The sequence below is a fragment of the Neodiprion lecontei genome, chromosome 5 (assembly GCF_021901455.1).
Source record: "Neodiprion lecontei isolate iyNeoLeco1 chromosome 5, iyNeoLeco1.1, whole genome shotgun sequence".
Taxonomy (NCBI): Eukaryota; Metazoa; Arthropoda; class Insecta; order Hymenoptera; family Diprionidae; genus Neodiprion; species Neodiprion lecontei.
This window is the reverse complement of record NC_060264.1, coordinates 722,376-740,851: the sequence shown is the minus strand read 5'-3', so window position 1 is coordinate 740,851 and position 18,476 is coordinate 722,376. Positions and strand designations below refer to the sequence as shown.

General features: G+C 36.2%; 1 protein-coding gene across 15 annotated transcripts in view; it reads right to left on the bottom strand.

Annotated features, from left to right (window-relative positions):
* Positions 1 to 1,772: 1,772 nt before the first annotated feature.
* The window catches only part of LOC107222160 (RNA-binding protein Musashi homolog Rbp6), a 411,438-nt gene continuing 394,734 nt past the window's right edge, over positions 1,773 to 18,476 (bottom strand). For 3 of the 15 annotated variants that reach the window (XM_015661405.2, XM_046740436.1, XM_015661406.2), the window contains 6 exons: positions 17,127 to 17,219; positions 11,301 to 11,402; positions 10,121 to 10,186; positions 7,394 to 7,680; positions 4,041 to 4,105; positions 1,773 to 3,106 (listed from right to left, as the gene is read on the bottom strand). In XM_015661405.2, coding sequence (XP_015516891.2) covers positions 4,064 to 4,105; positions 7,394 to 7,680; positions 10,121 to 10,186; positions 11,301 to 11,402; positions 17,127 to 17,219 — 590 coding nt within the window. In that variant the 3' untranslated portion in view covers positions 1,773 to 3,106; positions 4,041 to 4,063. Of the gene's footprint in view, positions 3,107 to 4,040; positions 4,106 to 4,174; positions 4,364 to 7,393; positions 7,681 to 10,120; positions 10,187 to 11,300; positions 11,403 to 17,126; positions 17,220 to 18,476 lie in introns of all 15 variants that reach the window. The other 12 variants (XM_015661404.2, XM_015661408.2, XR_006904484.1 and 9 more) reach the window with 11 other exon arrangements.

The following is an 18,476-nucleotide window of genomic DNA, read 5'->3' as shown; positions in this document are numbered from 1 at the left end:
TTACTATTATTGTTATTGTTATTTCTTTACTTTTTTTTTTTATAATTATTATTACCGTTATTCGTGTAGATATTAAGCAAGGAGAAGTTGTGAAATTGAATAATTTTTTCTTTCCTCACTTTACATGTGTGTATATATATATATATATATATATATATATATATATATATATATATATATATATATTAGTACAATTAACAATTACCGCTGGAAATTTGTAATTTTCACTCCCGATATCATTTCCAGCCGCTCCGATTCCTTCCCCCCCCCCCGCCTTCCCGAGTTTTTTCCTTTTTTTATTTACCCTTCTTCCTTATTTACCCACACTCCTCTTCCTACCGTACCTTCCGAATTTAAACCTCGAAAGGATTGTGAACCGCGTGGAGAAAAGAAAAAAAGAGACTCGCAATGAAGAAATTGAAACAGGTGAACACATTTTATATACGCACGTTCGCTTCTCGATCTCTGTACATATGCATCATGTATGTATAATCTTTCATCCGTTATCCCATTACGTTTTCTTATTGTGTTTTTTTTTTTTTTTTTCTTTCTATCATTACAGGACGAACGATTCGCGTTTAAGTATTATTACATAATTCATACAAGGGATGTTAATTATTATGATACATTTCAATTTATAGTTTACCTCTCCGTTATTGGGTGAATAGGTACGTGTATGTATATAATAATAATAATAATAATAATAATAATAATAATAATAATAATAATAATAATAATAATAATAATAATAATAATAATAATAATAATAGCAATAATAATAATATAACGGCTTGCGGTTACGTATATGTTTATATGCTCAATTGAGTATGCCATTGTTTTTAAGTTATCGGTTACGTTGGTATGTGTTTGTTGTATGTTTTATATTTATTTACCCTACCATCTTCCTTCTCTTATTAAACACGCGCATATCAATCAGCCAATTATTAATACCTCAGATATTTCGTTAAATTTGCAAATTTCTTATCTACATTATCATATACGTATACATAAATATGTATACATGCGTATGTATGTATGTATGTACATAACATGTATATAGATGCATCGTGAACGTATATATGTATATATATATATATGTATGTATATGTATAGATACCTGTATTGTTCTCGTAATATCATTCTCATTTATCGCCCTAATGCGTTGGATGTGGAAAAAAGTGTGTCCTGCAAAGAAAAGAGGGAAAACGACGAAAGGAAATAGAAGACGAGAGAGAACGATGAAATCGTGTAACCGCGGAGGAATAAGAGAACGGAAAATAATCGTGCAATCGGTAAATTCTTTACCCGGAACGCCGTGATACTTGGATGACGATATGGAGCTGATCTAGTCATCGTACGTTGTCTATACCGCCTATACATGCATACATATATATACATATTAAGTGGTATTCGTACAGGTTATACTTTTGTAAGGTGTGTTAATCATGTTGGTGTATTTCTTCTCTCTCTTAATCCTCTCTTTGCTCTTAAATGTTAAGAATTATGTACGTTGTCAACTATATATTTATATATATATTTATATATTAAGTATATATATATATACATATATATGTATACTTGACCATTATTAATAATAATAATATATTTAGCAATTCAATATAGTAATATTAATTGAATTAATTCAATAATTATATTATATTATATATTTGTAATATCATTATCATTATCATTATTATTATTATTATTATTATTATTATTGTTGTTGTTATTATCATAACTACAACTATTATTATTATTATTATTATTATTTAATTATTATTATTATTTCATTATTTTATTATTCAATGTCGGAGAACGGGCTGGCACCAATATAATCGCTTCGGCTGTAAATAACGTAGTCACACATGCCCGCGTATGTTTCCGTACACGTGTGCGTACATTTTTTACGAGTGTTCGTATACATATATATATATATGCATGTATATATACATATATACATATATATACACATATATGTGTGTGTGTGTGTATCGTGTATCCGGATGACATGGATATATATATATTCGATCGTAATTTGGATCGGTTTTCGTGATTTTTTTTTTTTCGCGTTGTTCTTTTTTACCTCCATCTTTCTTTTCCGTTTCCTTTAAATTGGTTCGTTTTTTTTTTTTTTTTTTTTTCTCTTTGTTACGTCCATAATTGGCGTGTCATTTGATCGATCGTTTTCTTTTTTTTTTGTTTCTTCTTCCCTTTACTACTTTGAACCAAGTTCTATCCCCCTCCCCGCCCCCGTCGCTCCTCTTTCGGTGTAGGTGTGTCAACGTATTATTTGCTCATGCCGTATTTGTAGTTTCTTCATACACGTACACGTGTATATATATAATATATGTATACATATATACATATACAGATATAAGACACGCTACGTTCATTTTTTTGTAATTTTCTTCTCGATATTTTTTCTCGTTTTCAAGAACCGCATTTTTCGTTTACAATTAGCGTAGTCAGTGTGTATATATATATATGTATATATATGTATATATATTTTCTATTCGGCGAACGGATCTCTTGTTGTTAACATTTTTAATTACCTTTATTATTCCCGGCAAGCATTTCCCTTTCGTTTAAATTATTTATTTTACCGTATCCTCCTCTCCGTTCCTTCCAACCTTTTTTCCACGTACACGCGTTAATCCGGCGTTTTTATTTATTTATTTTTTTACTTATTTAAATTTTTTTATTTCTCTCTTTAGCTTGTTCCAATTTCTTTACGCACCCGTCGCCACAATTCGCGCTCATATATCCTAAAGGCTTTGTGTTATCCACGGTTCACGACTCGAAATTCTCATTAAATACATTAATCGATCGCGTGTTCAAATATATATATATGTGTGGGTGTGTGTGTAATATAATTCAACGTATCGCGCAATCGTCTAGGTGTGTTATTTATATTATATATGTATTTAATTTTTATTACTCATTTTTCTTTTTCTTCTCGTTTCTTTGTTCGCTTGTCTTTATATAATATTTATTAATGCTCTCTTGTGTATGTGATGATATTTTTTATAATAATATACGTTTGTCCCCGTTGTTGTAATCTAGCCGTTAGTCGACCGTGCTGCCGAATTCTGCCCTCTCTTCCATCCTGCGAAATATCAAACAACACGGTTAATTATAATTATTTAAATTTATCTCGCGCGCGCGCAACTCGGACGATCAAAATAATTCACCGCAATATGGATTTTATGGGGAAGTAATCGACGCCAGGCAAGGTATGCTGCGTTAAAAATTATTTATTGTTAATCGGGAGAGTTCGGACAGTCGGATTTAAGCAAATACTCTGACACGCGTGATTCGATTTACAAATCAATATACGCGGTAAATACTTGAATTACGACAATACGGTAACGATATCGACTAATCATAGTTGTCGATTTTTGGCCAGCCAATTGTCTTAATTCGGTTAATTTTTTTAAACGATAAAAGAAAAATTTTTAAAATCGAGGAAAACAAGAGGTGGAGATAAATGGAAAGAATCGAGGAGGATCAAAGTGACCAAAAATAATCGATTGTTTCTTCCCGATTAATCGAGTATAATCGATTATTATTTATCAAACTCGATTAATCGACCGACTCGATTTTTTTCCCCCCGCAAAACGGTTTTTGTTTTTTACTCCCACGAACGACGCGATGCAGTATCAATCATTATCGTTGTCTCCCTTACCAAGATACCTATTCGATGCAACAAGCGAAATACCTACAAATCAATACTCCCACCTGGAATCGAAGAATATTTCAAACGAAATTGTAAATCGCGAAATAACTTTTCCGCTGTTAGGACCGCGTACTGAAATTAACGAAATTTTGGTTTCACGGATCAATCGATCAATTATCACCGGTATGAATCGAGTCGCGTTCGATCAACCGATGCATCGATCGCCACTCTAAGCTTCGTGGCCATCGCCAGAGGATCGGAGTCGATTTATCGTTGCTGTCGTTGTTTTTTATTCTCCTCTCGCTCTTGGTCGACAGTCGGGAGGGATCGGGATAAAGAAAAATGAGACCGGTATAATACACACCTGTTGTTAGGTCTTAACAAGGCTCAATGGTAGCCGTTAGTGAACGCCGCTGGTATCAGAGGACCCTGCAAACAGAGGAAACAATTTCCCATCAGCGTTTTCCCACACGTCAGAACCACGTCGACTCTACCAACCCGAGTATTTTCTTTCCCACAATTATATCCCCCGCGTTGTAATTCACGTAAAAAGCGTCGTGCGATCAACTTTATGCCCGTATTTATACCGCGGTGTAATTTTACCCTCGAAACTTCGGGGCACAACAATGTGGCCGGCTGCTGTGAGCGCTACCAAAGTGGCGATTCTAAAACTGCGGTAAACATCATCTAGGAAATTGCCGGTAGAAAAATAAAATAAAAAAAAAAATTGTTTCAAAAAAAGGTTATACAAATTAAATAAAGTTGCACCATCAATCCTATTAATTATAACATCAAGCTAATTATCTCTATACTCTGTTACATATGTCTCTGTATCATTGGAGTGTCGTATGTATATATAGGTTATTATTTACTGTACGTACAGAGCGAATTTCTAACGACTAGACCGATTGGTCCGTCGTTTGCTAAAACGAACCTCATAAATTTTCACGAATGCGACCTGAAAAGTTTTTACAGTTTTCGGTTTTGGTTACATCTTCCAGCGACGACTGTCAAAATTTTTGAGGTTAGATTTAAGACGGTTGGTAACCCTGGCAAACAGTCGCTCTCGAATCGTAGCGCATGCGCATTAAATTTTGCCGGATGACGGACCGTGCAGTCGTTAGGAATTCACTCTGTATGTACACCATGTATAATTTAGAGTTGCCCTTAAAACGATCATTTGAAAATTTTGATCGACGCGCCCTGAAAAATCGACTCCGTATAATTTAAAAATAATTCCCCGATATTTTAAATTTTATAAATTTTCACGTCAAACCTACTCAACGGGCTTGGATAAAATTTGGTAGAGCAAGGTTTTGCGGGTCGCTGATTACGAATCTGAACTCAAAATTTGTAAAAGTCAAATGGCGGATCCAAAACCCGAAAATACACTTTACATTGCCATATAGGATCCACCCTTTTTCATTTCGTAATTTCGAGTTCAAACTCGTAATCAGCAGTCTCAGAAACCCCCGAGTACCGAGTTTTATCGAAATCAAACGACTTTTTGGACGTCGCTCCACCATACTGGATTCGCCATTTTGAATTTTGTTGAGTTGAGTCGAGATAAAGATGTGAAAAAATAAGGGAATTATTTTTGAATTATCCGGAGCCGATTTTGGGGGACACGCCGGTCGGAATTCAAAAATGACCATTTTAAGGACCACCCTGAATGGTATCATACACAACACATGTAAACCATATTTCATCGAGGCTTTAACGCGGCAGCTGTTCACAGTAAACTCTGCACCACTCGAAATTCAAATAAATTTCTAAATCTTGGCTGACATTTTTTTTTGTTGCGAACGTTGGTCATTCACTCGTTCAACGTTTTTGAAAATAAAAATTCCCCCTTGTACGCCAAATTTCAAACTAGTCTTCTCGGATTTGCGAATTCTCATAATACGATCGATCGATCGATCGATCGAATTTTTCAAATCATTACTTTGCATCCTTTGACAGAAGGAAAAAAGCACCACCGAGTAGTTGAACTTCTTGTAATTATACAATATGTACATATGTATACATCGGGAAGAAGCTTGATGGATTACAGAGTTTAGTGCAGGGCACGCAAAGCTCTGAGAGATATATGGTGAAAAGCAATCGGAAATTCGTGCGCTTTCCAGACTTGTCGGATTTTTTATTTTCCCCTCCATTATTCTCAGACGTAGTTAATATACGTCTACTGCTACATATGGCGTGATTCGTCGAAAGAGCACGTGTTTCCGCCGCCTTGGATATGTTCGCTTGCACTTTGTCGATTGTTCGGTTATTAATTATCATGCTCTGGGAACAATCGGCAATGTGCTGTGCAGCGATTTGTCAACTGCTGCTGAATATTGCGATAAGACGAACAGGGTGAAGGAAATAAGATTCAGGCACACGGGTATTTCTGTATTATATAAAAAGACGATTTTCAGGGATTCTTTTAAAAGTGTGCGTAACATTTTAACAGGATCAAAAAGATTCGAAGTAAATTGGTCAGGTTTCAATCAACGTCGATTTTTTTTCGGCCACCCTGTTCGGTTAGAGAGTGATATACGTTTAATTAAGGTGTACGATTACGTGTGTGCTGAGTAATGAAAAAAGTGTAACGTCTGAATGCGAAAATCCGATTTTTCATTGAGATTTGCAAATCAAGTTGCGAAATTAGTTAATTTTTTGTAGTATTCAACTTATCAAGATCCACGAGTTGAACATTTTTGTTTTTACACGATTTGCAATATCTAGTTTTGCCAATCAATTTTTCGATTTTCAAACTCTGCAGGTAAAGTTTTCAAAAATCGAGTTCTGGGTGTGAAACTTTGCGCATTAAGTACCACGAATGAAATTTCCCACGTTCAACTTTAAGAATTAAATTCCGCGGATCAAACTTTGTGTACCGAGATTCGCGAGTCAAGTTCAGGAAATTCAATTTCGAAACATCAAACCTTGCAAATTAATTTCTGGAAATTGAATATCGCTAATTAACTTCTGGAAATCAAACTTTCGGTGATCGAGCCCAAGGAATCAAGTTCGGAAAATCCAATCTTGCAAACCGAATTATGCGAATAAAATTTAGTGCATAACTAGATATTGCAAACCAAGTTACGCGGATTAAACTTTGAGTATTGAAATTAGCAAATCAAGTTCAGTCAATAGAATTTCGAATCATAAAACGTTGCAAGATAATTTCTGCAAATTGCGTGTCACTAATCAAGCGGACTCGCGAGTGAAATTCTAGATACGTTGATTTATTTTCGTACATGCTTTTGAATAAGAAATGATGTCCCACGTAGAAAAACAATTCCGGCAAAATCTTCGCTATTTTCAAAATTGTCTTCCAACGAAGAAGAGTGAAATTTGTATAAACATACAAACCCCTGTCCGAGGGGTAGGGCCCTAAATTCACCAACCGAGCTCCTCCCATTCTCGTAGTTTCAATCGAATCACTCTGTACACACGTCGTAAGGCTAGAATTTCGCTTGCGGTTCCTCTCAACTTCGGGAAATCGAATTTCGAATGATCGATCTCTGCGAATCAAGTTTTGCAAATTGAATATTTGCAAAAATCGCGAGAAGAAAGGAAAAAAAAAAAAAAAGAAATTAAAAAAAGAGAGAGAAACGAGACGAATCGACAATCGTTAAAATCGCAATGCAGGCAAGTTTGTTTGCGTTTCCGTGTACGTGATTGGGTACAGGTGTTGGTGGATTTTTTCGAGGGAGGTGGCAGACTTACGGGGCTGTAGTTGAGCGGGGCGCGGGAGACCGCGATTGCGGGAAACGCGGTCGTCGGCGGTTGCGGGCTCGCCGCGGCCTGAACGTAGCTGGCCACCGCGCTGTCCGCCGCTGCGGCCGCGGCCGCGGCCGCCGCGCTCGAACTGTACATGTCGATCGGTCCTGGCGAATTTGCGGCCGGGAAGGAGCGGTTTTGAGGTCCCCCGTGACCCGCGGCTCCGTGCGGCGACGCCGGCGGAAATCCGGCCTGCGCTGCCGCCTGGTAGTTGTTCATCACTGGAACAAATCCTTCGTGAAGTCAGTTAAGCGGCGGAAATTTTTAACCGATTGATTCAATATGTATATACATACATACATCTACCGGGACGATCTCTTGAAACTTGAAAATCAACCGCGCATGCGCCAAATAATTCGGTCTCGTTGCTCGGCGAAATTTTCCCGCAGCGATACATTCTTGTCTGCGACGCAGGCGAGCCAACGTACGCAACAAAACGTGTACGTTTGAATTTTCAAAGAGCATAAGCATGCAACAAATGCTTCCCAAACCTTTCCGAGTCGGCAGCTCAATTATTTGAGATTCTAACCTCGAAAATTCGTACGAACCACATCGCCGGCAGAGAGAGTTTGACGGCTGAAACTCGGGATGGCCAGCCTGCGCGAAGAGCCGATAAAACTCGCGCGTGCGCGATTCGTTTTCAACTTTCAAGAGATTGCAACGCGATTATCAACGATCGTCGTCATTACCCCAAAACAATTTTTAACCCACCGGCAAGAAATTGCAAAAAAAATGTATTCAATTCACGAAACATCCCGATCAAATACGTCGAATATAAAATATTTTCTCGAGCCAAGAAAAAAAAAAAAGAGGTTTGTTTCACTTGATAAGACAAATGATCGTTGTGACCGACGATTTTTGTTCGGTCTCGAAGAAACATTATTTCTTCGACATATTCGGTAAAATTTAACAAATCCTTTTTATGTAACATTGACCAATTCACTGAGAAAACCTAATACATATACACGTCTCTTACACTTATGTACTGTAAAAGTATGTACTAAAACGGGTATAGATTTGTTGTTACAAAAATAGTTGTTGATAGTATGAAAAAGGCAACTTCGAATCTGTTTCTTTATAGTTTAATACATTTCTTCGGACAAGCAAAGATTGAACATCGTCTTATCATCGCGCAAACATAAAATTATTATATATAGAACATATGGAAGAAAATGTAGTAAGAATAATCGTAATGAAAAAAGAACAGTAAAACATATAACCAGATTTATTATTTATCGCAGAGACATTACGTAGTAAAAATGAGGCCAAAGTAATAACATATTAACAAAAAGAAATAAAATTGTAAATTTCGAAGAAGAAGAAGAAGAAGAAAAAATGAAACGTAAGTCAAGGAGGGGAGTAAAAAAGGGTTCCGCGGGGCAAAGCCCGGGATTTTCGCAAAGTTATTATCGAAACGGGGTTAGGTCGACTAGCGAGTCAAGACACGACCGAAGGTGGTTGGAAGGGGGAGGAATACGGCCGACGACAAAGGAAGTTGGCGCAACAGACAATCTAAAACCTATTCAGCTTTTAAACTCTCGACAATGGCGAACTGTTAGAAACTTTTCTCCCGGGCATCGTGCCGCCGCTGCCGCTGCTGCAGCCATTGCGGATGGGGTGGAAAAGGGGATGGTGCGCGATTCAAAAGTTTGATTTATTTGAGAGGAGATTGCGGACGGCGGGGAAAAGAAAACTGGGCTGAGGATGAGGAGGATGAGGAGGATGAGGAGGATCGAGGCGCCGAAGATGGGAGAGACGACGTCGCCTTTTCCTCCCCTCAATATATATATACATATACGGCGATTCGGACCCGGCTCAAAAACTTTTTACTTCCTCCGTAACCCGACACGCCGTGTACCGATATAATTTCGCCGAGTGTTTTTTACCCGCCCTTTTATACAGGGAATAATAATCGGAGACGAGACTTATCCCCCGAGATTGGTAAAAGGGGGTTGAAAAAAAAAAAAAAAATACATTACATACGAATTTAAATTTCCCGCCGCAAGATAACGGCTCATGTTTTTTTTAGACTCGTGACACCGAGCACGAAAATCACGTTCTTTTATCAATTCTTTACTTTGAACCGGTTTGAAATAACGGAACGGTATCCGAGCTTTCGTTTACTATTCGTAGTATTTTCTATTAAATTCTTGTACACGTCGAGAGATGTTCGTACCTTACGAACGTTATTAATACCATATTTTGTATTGAAATTGCAAAAAACGAAGGCAAAGTTTTTTGTTCAACAAAAGTCCTGAACTTTAAAAAAAAAAAAAAACATTCATCTTAACCGAAAATCAAACATGTTTCGTAATTGTAACCAGACAATCTAGAATGTCTTAACATTCTTCTTCGCTATAGTAAATTAAAAATAACTAAGAAATGTTTTTTTGCTGCAACAATAAATCGATGTCAATCTTTGTCGTTTGTCCGACGAGCAGTAATAAAGTAAACGAACACACGCAATGTCGAAGTAATGAAAAGAAATTAATATCGACAAGTATAATTAAACTCGTAAATAATTATTATACTTGTACGACAGATTATCTTGTAATTTTAACAATATTTCATTCGTTATCGATATCCACCATAGAACATTTCCTTTTTGTCTGCGAGATGATATTTAATGTAATGATTCAAGGTAATTGAACTTTAATTCATAACTTGACGTACCAGAAAGCGCTTGCGTAAGTAGCGGCGTATTGTTGTTGGGTGTTAACTGCCCGTTGGTCAGATCCACTGAAACAGAAAATTCAAATGATGCAACTGTTCTACGCAGATTAATATAATAGCTTTGTGTAATTTACACGAATGTATAATGCAGGGTTGACTCGCAGGTTATCGCAATACGCACAATAATCGTTGTAACGATCGATATAGTTTTAGGGGTGTGAAGATTGATTCGAAAACTTTTTTTTCATCTCTTCAAGATCCGCAAGTTGTTTCGTTTCCAAAGTGTTGCTTTCGGAATTTTTATGCATCCGTAATTATCGCTATATCCGAAGAGAAAAAAAAAGAGAAAAAAAACTAAAATAAAACCGACGCAACGCTGTTAAAAATAATTGCGTCAAATATCGCACGATCGCTTAAACAAATTGTTTGCCATTTTTTTCTTGCTTCAAGATTCAACCCATGCGTTTGCAGTATACGAGTATTCAAAAGTTATGCATTAGTTTGGTTCAATCGGTTTGGAAACACATTTAATGAACAAACTTTGGGTAGTTTTTTTTTTTTATATTCAATTCGATAACCACTCGACAATTTTTTCAACATCGTGTTGCGGTAAAACGAAGACGATAAATGCAACGAACCGGAGAAATATCGAGGAAAAAAGTAAAAAAAAAAATGAGAAAAAACATATAAAAAATCAACAACCTAGTTCATACGCCGAATAATGAAAAAAATGGTATTATCGTTACCGCTGTTATCACTGCTGTTGTTATTATTATTATTATCGTTACTCAATGGATATTTGCGAATAAAAGCGGTATAACACCGGGCCCGCGGAGAATTATTTGTACAAATTGTGCCGAGGCAAGCTTTTCGTATTTTCGTGTTTGTTCCGGTTTGACGAAAAATGCGCGATGTGCGATTTGACGGTTCGCTCATATAAATGAATAATAATAATATGGGGGGATTGATGAATTTTACCGACGTTTCAACGCGATGTTAATGCATCGATCGCTTGCCACGAGGTACAATAGTTTATTAACATACAATGTTTGGGATCGACCGATCAAAGCTGATTACGTATGGAAATAATATTTTACGTATATTATGAATAGGTGAAAAGAAAACTATGCAGAGAATATATCGTATCATATTATATAATATGTGTACGAGATTCCCATACATTTCTTACGCTGGAGATTTTGTTGAACGTGTTGCATCGTCGCCTCCGAATACGCGCGGCCCACACCGTCACTTCCGCTTCCGGGGTAGTACACGGGCAGCCCTGATACGTTATAAAAAATATAATAAAACTGAAAGAAAATAATCTGAAAATTGGGTCATGTGTGAAATTTTATTGTATGCGGGGTTAAGAAGATAAAAAAAAAAAAAAAGTATTACGAATCGTGTCTCTTGAGGACGAAAATTTACAGTCAAATTTATCAACAGAGGGGATGAAAATAATGTCACAAAAAATGAATTCGCGTCGTTTGTGTCCGAGAGGCCAAAGTGGCGCCCTTGAGGCTGAAGAATTGTTCGACGGTGAGGAAAATTCGCTATCGATTACGCGTTGAAATTTTTTTCGAAACGAGCGACAAGGTTTTAAAGGAATTGCGTATAATATTGCCAATATTGCATCGGTTTAGAAATTTTAATGTAACGGTGTATAAAATTTCTACATTACAAATAACGGAAAAGGAATAAAATTGCCGTTTTTTTTTTTTTTTTTCCTATTTTGCCGTACGTAAGCTTAACTTGCGGAAAGCAACACGTTGGACGTATCACACGTAAAAAGAGCGTATTTTTTCAACCGCAGGTAAAATATTCTATTCGACGCCAATTATTTGTACATACATATAATGCGTATGTTGTTGGTGTATGAGAATGGCAATTTTTTTGTCAATTCAGGAATGGGAATATTATTACGTCGGCGATTTTCAGTAATCTTCAAGTCATTTAATGACCGCTGATTTTTTTTTCTATTTGGTCGGAAATAGCAGTTCAATAGAGTGCGATAATTTGAAACGAACGATATCGCTGATATCGGTCAGGCGGTAATTTTATAGATAACCGTGTATAACAATGGTCATTACAGGGTTAAAAGTCACGATCTATTGTATCATCCAAGTCGACTAGTTTATCGTACGAGACACACAATAACTATTATTCATATGTGGAGCGATCTAATAACTATTATTAACCATCACAATTATTATGATTTAACGAAATGATGAAACCCAAGACACAGGAGAATAGCAGCGATATAACATATAATGATAATAATAATATTGATGATAAAAATTCAATTCCTAATCTACGGACGATTAAATAAATAATGGATTTTTTTTTTCTTCTTCTCTTTTCGCCACCACGATTAAATAAAAAAGGAAACAAACAACTGTCTAGGCTACCAAATTTGAAACTACGAATCGATTGTACAATGCGTAATCCGTTAATCACGTCTATTCTATACATACATATATATATATATGCCTATGCCTAATTAACTCTGTAAAACTGTTTAAAACGTTCGTACGTATACCATAAATATTATCTGGTTTAGCGTCACTATATATTGCATATTATGTGTAATTCGTGTATGTTCAACAATGTGCAATGTGTACATATACAATTATAATAAAAACGATAATTCGTAAAAAACATAAATAATAATAATAATAGTATTAACAATAATAATAACAATAACGGCAATACGAACAACAATCACGACGTAAAACGATATTCCTCGGTATCTCGCGTATAAGAAAATATCTTTGTTTTTTTTTTTTATATTTTATAAGATAGTTATTTGTATATACCTATATGTATATTATATATACACACATGGAGAGACATTGTACGGGTATTAAACTACGGAAATGACTATACGATGTATATGTACATAAGATGTTCTACGACTAATTCTATCATACGCTATTGATACGAATTTAGTTAAAGAAAATAATCGACCGATTGTTAGAAAATTTGAAATGTCTAGGAGGAAACAGCAAAAAAGAAAAAAATTTAGCAAGAAGAAGTTTCGTTCGCTTCAAACGAACATAAATCACATTTCAGCGAATTTCTAATAAGGATCGGAATATCGAATATGATCGATAGATTATCGTGGCGTTTTTTCATTGCAGTTTTATTCAACGTTTCAACCGCGTGAATGAAACTTTTTCTCTGAAATCTAATTTCTCTAAATCTTTGTCGCACGTGTCGTTCAACTGTTTCTTCTTTTTTTTTTAACGATACTGCAAAATATGCAGCGCTGTAAACACGTGATTAAACAATCGTTACATGGTATATATATATGTGCTTTACCGCATATAGGCAACTTAAACTATACGCGTGTATAATACCGACTAATTTACTATCAATATTTATACACCCAATTATTCGGTTGATGAAAAAAGTATAAATATATCGCCTACACTATAATATCACTACATACTGTAATATTATACTATAGCCAGGACTAAATCGAATTTAAATACCTAACTAAATTCTACATACTTAAAAGTAAACGATTTTTCTATCACTCGATATAATATATATATTTATCTCTCCTAATGTACACGAGTTCCAGTTTTCGCCAGGCTGAGACGTGATTCCGTATATTTATTTTTCTTCAAACTTTCCTCACGAGTATAAATTTTTATAATCGCATATTCCAAGGATCGAAAACGATCAATCGAAACAGTTAATTCGGTCATTTTGAAAAATCCTGTCGCATAAAATGCACACAAAATCGTCCAAGCTTGGCGAAAACTTTTCAGCGCCGTGTCTATAAATCTATTCAATATGTATAACACCTTTTACACGTATGTATGTACCTATAACGCTATGTGTGAATTTTCTCTAAAGCGACACATTAGGTTCATAAATGTATAGATGTAGGTTACTCGCCCCCAGGGTGATGTCATCTTCGTTCTAGATCTTCCGCGCTCCGTAATTTCTTCTTCTCTTTCGTTTTCTATGTATCTATTACTTTTTGCACCTCTGATAAGGTGAATGAAAGAAGAAAGAGAGACGAAAAATGAAAAAGTTTGGGATAAAAAAAAAAAAAAGAAGAAGAGAAACCAAAAACGACCCCGAAGCTTGCAATCTTGTTTTTTTTTTTTTTTTCTCCTTTTCTTCTCTTCGTCGCATATTTACTTGCGAACGTGACCGGAAAATTTCCCAAAAAAAGATGAATTTTTAAAGTAAAGAAAAAAAAATAATGTCGATAAAGGTGGAATTTATAAATGAGTCGCCGATGTGGTCGGGTTATCGTTTAGTTGATTATGATTTCGAAAATACCATTTACTATGAGCTAGGCAGTCATCTCCAAGACACCATTATATAATATAATAATAATTACATATACGGCATGATACAAGGACGTGATGTATGTACCTATGTGAAATTTACATTGTAGGTATAATATAATAACAATATCAACAACATACAGTATGCGTCAAGTGTTACCAATAATTATGTATATGCATATATGATATGCCTATGCATGTGTACGGATGTGTGCATGTTGCGTATGATACTTTACTGTCACGAACACGCTATTCTAAACTTTCTATGTATGTATATATGTGTGTATTTACGATATAAATACGTAACAGAGGTATACCCGTAAAGTATGGAGAAAAGCTAAGCGGCGAGATTGGAAATTCAATAAAAAAAAACTCTACTCGGATTTTTCTTCATTTTCATATAACATAGCGCAATAAGATTTATCCAACTCACGTATAACAATAAATGTTTCAAACGATATCGGGTTAATAATACGTAACGAAACTTTCGCGTTTTAAAGTGTACATCTTTTCTCAACCATTTCCTACAAACGATGATCCAACTAATTGTTTATTTGCCGTATAATTTGCCGATAAAAAGTAATTTAAACTTGTCTCGAGTGAGGTGGATTTTCGCGTTTGGCATCATTCCGCCTGGGTTTATATACTCTGTAAGGTGTATATACGTATACCTGTGTACACGGCCAAGGCGGCGAGATACTATCTTTCAATTAAATCACTAATTATATTCGTGATTAACCCCCCCCTCGCCCGCCTTTCCTTCCCCACCTACCGTCGTCCTGAACGTCAACTCGCGGGAGACAATAACTTGGACGAAATTAAATAGTTGTGAATTTGAAAACTCGAACCTCCCTAACGATAAGTCTCGTCGTTAAGATACCGGGAATATATAATATACGTGTATAAATATTAAATCTATTTACTGCTGAATTATTTCACTTTTCGTTACAATTATATCAGAATTATATAATTATTCTTCTCATCCGATTGGAGGAAAGAAAAAAATTTAGCCAAATTTCGTCTCTGTCTAATTATTGTGGAAAGAATTTGAAATAAGATTTGATGCGAGTGTATTGCTGTTATGTTATTAATGTTATAACGGGCTTGCAGAAAATTGCAACGCGTTGTAAAAGGATCACATTGTTCGTGTTTTTTTTTTTTTTTTTTTTTGTTTTTTTGCCTCTCTTTTTTTGGCATCAAAATATCGAAGCGTTTTTCGGGGAAAAATCAGCACTATTCGCTTTTTTTACTTTTCGTCTTTGTTTAACACAAAACGTGTGTATTATCAAAGACGGGGCAAATATTTTACAAGTAAAATTTCAATGGAATGATTGATGAGATAAAAAATTCTGCCTCTCGGATGGAATTCTTATGGATATCACGAGAATTTGCGCGCGAGGATTGTACGAGAGGAAAAAAAAAAAAAAAAAAAAAGCACAAGTAAATTTGTCATCCTACAAGAGATGCGAAAAATCATAAGCCGTGAGAAAATTCTCTGCGTACAGCGATTTGCCGAATTACGCATCGGATCTGAAGGTAAAAAGTAAGAAACCCGCTTTCTTGTCGAAACGAAAAAACGACGAATTGCTCGTATCGCTTCTTACGTGTCAATTTTCTTTTCCTTTGTCTCTATTTTTCTTTTTCTCCTTTGACAAATCGAGATACCGAAGTGATTCAATCTCACACTTTGACACATTAACGAGTCTGCCTAGAGCGGAGAAATCAATAAGACCGAAGAAGAAAAGCAGCTTTGTTTCAACCGGTTTATCGCATTTTTTTAGACCTACAACGTTGCGCAAAAAAAAAGGTGCTAATTTGGTCACGTTGTACAAATATTATACTTTTGTCTATACCTTGTTACTCTCGATAAATTCAACATCTCTTCAACGGTGTAATACTAATAACAATAATTTATAATGATAATATAAATAACTGAGAATTCCTTTTTTCCCCTAAAATATCTAGTTACGCAGATATTGGCGTGTGCGTCTGTGTGTGTGTTTGTGTGCGATTGAAAGTACGAAGCTTCTAGGTCTACAGCAGTATTATATGTATTAATATTTAAAACATCCTACCAATGCGTAAACGAATTTTATGAATATAGTTACGCTGCAATTAAGTGGCAGAGGAACGTAATTATACCTATACAACGCATGGTCAATTATGATTTACGGGATGGTTAATAAATGTATATGTATAGTTTAACAAGAAGGTAAGCTCGGTCTTTTCGGGCCGAGCGTAAGTTTGCAATACGACGTCGTATATTGAAAATACGCGAGGCGAAAAGACCGTCGCCATCTTGTTGAACAGGATTATTTACATAACGCGATCATGTTACGCGTCTTTTCACGAAGCAACGAAATTGAGGTTAGGGTCGCGCAACGTCGGATTTGCTCGCGACAGCGCATGCGCGGGGTAGGAAAAATACCAGATTCGAATACTCCGCGCATGCGCATTCGCAGACTCGCCCGAACGTCGTAGAAACGGTTGCCTTGCGTGCGGAAAAGACGCGTGAGACGTGCTCGCGTTACATGTGTAAATTAACGTATGTAAGTACCTACACGACCAGCATACGGTGAAAAAGGTGGAAGAACGACAAGAGGAAAGAAAATGAGGATGGAAAAATTACCTAAGAGCTAGGGCACTGCAGCCAGGTAAATAAATAGTTGATTTCGATTCAGGTTGACAAAAAAGCTTACCGGAACAGCCGGCTGGGCTGACGGCCACCCGATTCATTCGCGCAGGGTTCAGGCCGTTCAGGCGCGGACTCACCGCACGGTACACTAGCGTTCCTACCAGAAGTCAAGACCAACCATATATATAGTATAACGTCGTCTTCCCCCTTTCGTTTCATGTTTCTAACTTTCTATTTGGCAATAAAAAAACCAAAAAAAAAACATTGTCTTGTTGCGAATATTTTTAATACCTTCAAATTTGCAAATTTCTTTTCTTATTTTAAACAACTAAAATTCACAAACACGAAACAGTGCAATCGGTCTCGCCGATTTCAACCACATCGTTCTTACATTGTTGGAAAAAGAAACAAGTTCTACTTCGCGGAGGTTGTGAAGAGTGCTGAAACATTTCTCGCGAGAGCGACGCTCGGCGACTTGCGACGCCTGGTGACATCCGGCGGTACCAACGACCATAAATCCTCCACTTTCCTCTCCCATCTTCAATTCAGCCTCGAATACGTAGCTGTTGTCGATACGACCGCGAAATATTAGCCAGGTAAAGCCACGATTGCGGTACGACTGAGTCTGAGATAAAAATAAGACTATTCTAATTGGTATTTTTTCAAAGTCTCACCGCAAAGTCGAAGCACTTGAAAATCTGAAGAAGCAGGGCGATTAACCCTTTTAAAAATCTATCAATTGTAATTGACTGAATTCCTTGCATTCACGAAATGGCTTGATTTCAAAATAAATAAATAAATAAATAAAAAAACACAAGTTATTTCCAACAGTGTAGTTACGATGCTTATACGTATATGTCATACTTATAACAGGTGTACCGCATTGCACGCTTTACATGTATACCTGTGAACCCGGCATCGATTTGTATAACCCAGGCATGCATATCGAACTGACGTCAGACGTTAGGTTGACGGCTAGCTCATAGTAAAAGCAGTATATAATAGGCGCGGAATAATGGCCGTCTATACATATTTATGTATTACGTAACAACGTCCGCGGTGAAAGCGAGTTATCGTGTGATTATATGTTACATGTAATGTAAATTGGCTGTTCAAAAGTGGGGGGTGAAAAATCGATGACAATTTCAACGACTCGTTGTATGCATCGGGGATGACATCTACCTACGTATACTGGCAACGGCCGGTCTGCTGACAAGTCGAAAGAGAAAATAAGTCGATGAGGCGAAAAATTGGAAGATGAAGAAGTGTTTGAATAATTTATCGAAAAACAAAGAACGAAAATTATTACCGTATTTTCATAAATTTTCTAAAACTTGTGCTGTTTCGTGATAGTTTATTTATTACATAAGACATTCATTATTGATAATCCTTATTTCGTAATTGTACGACGTGC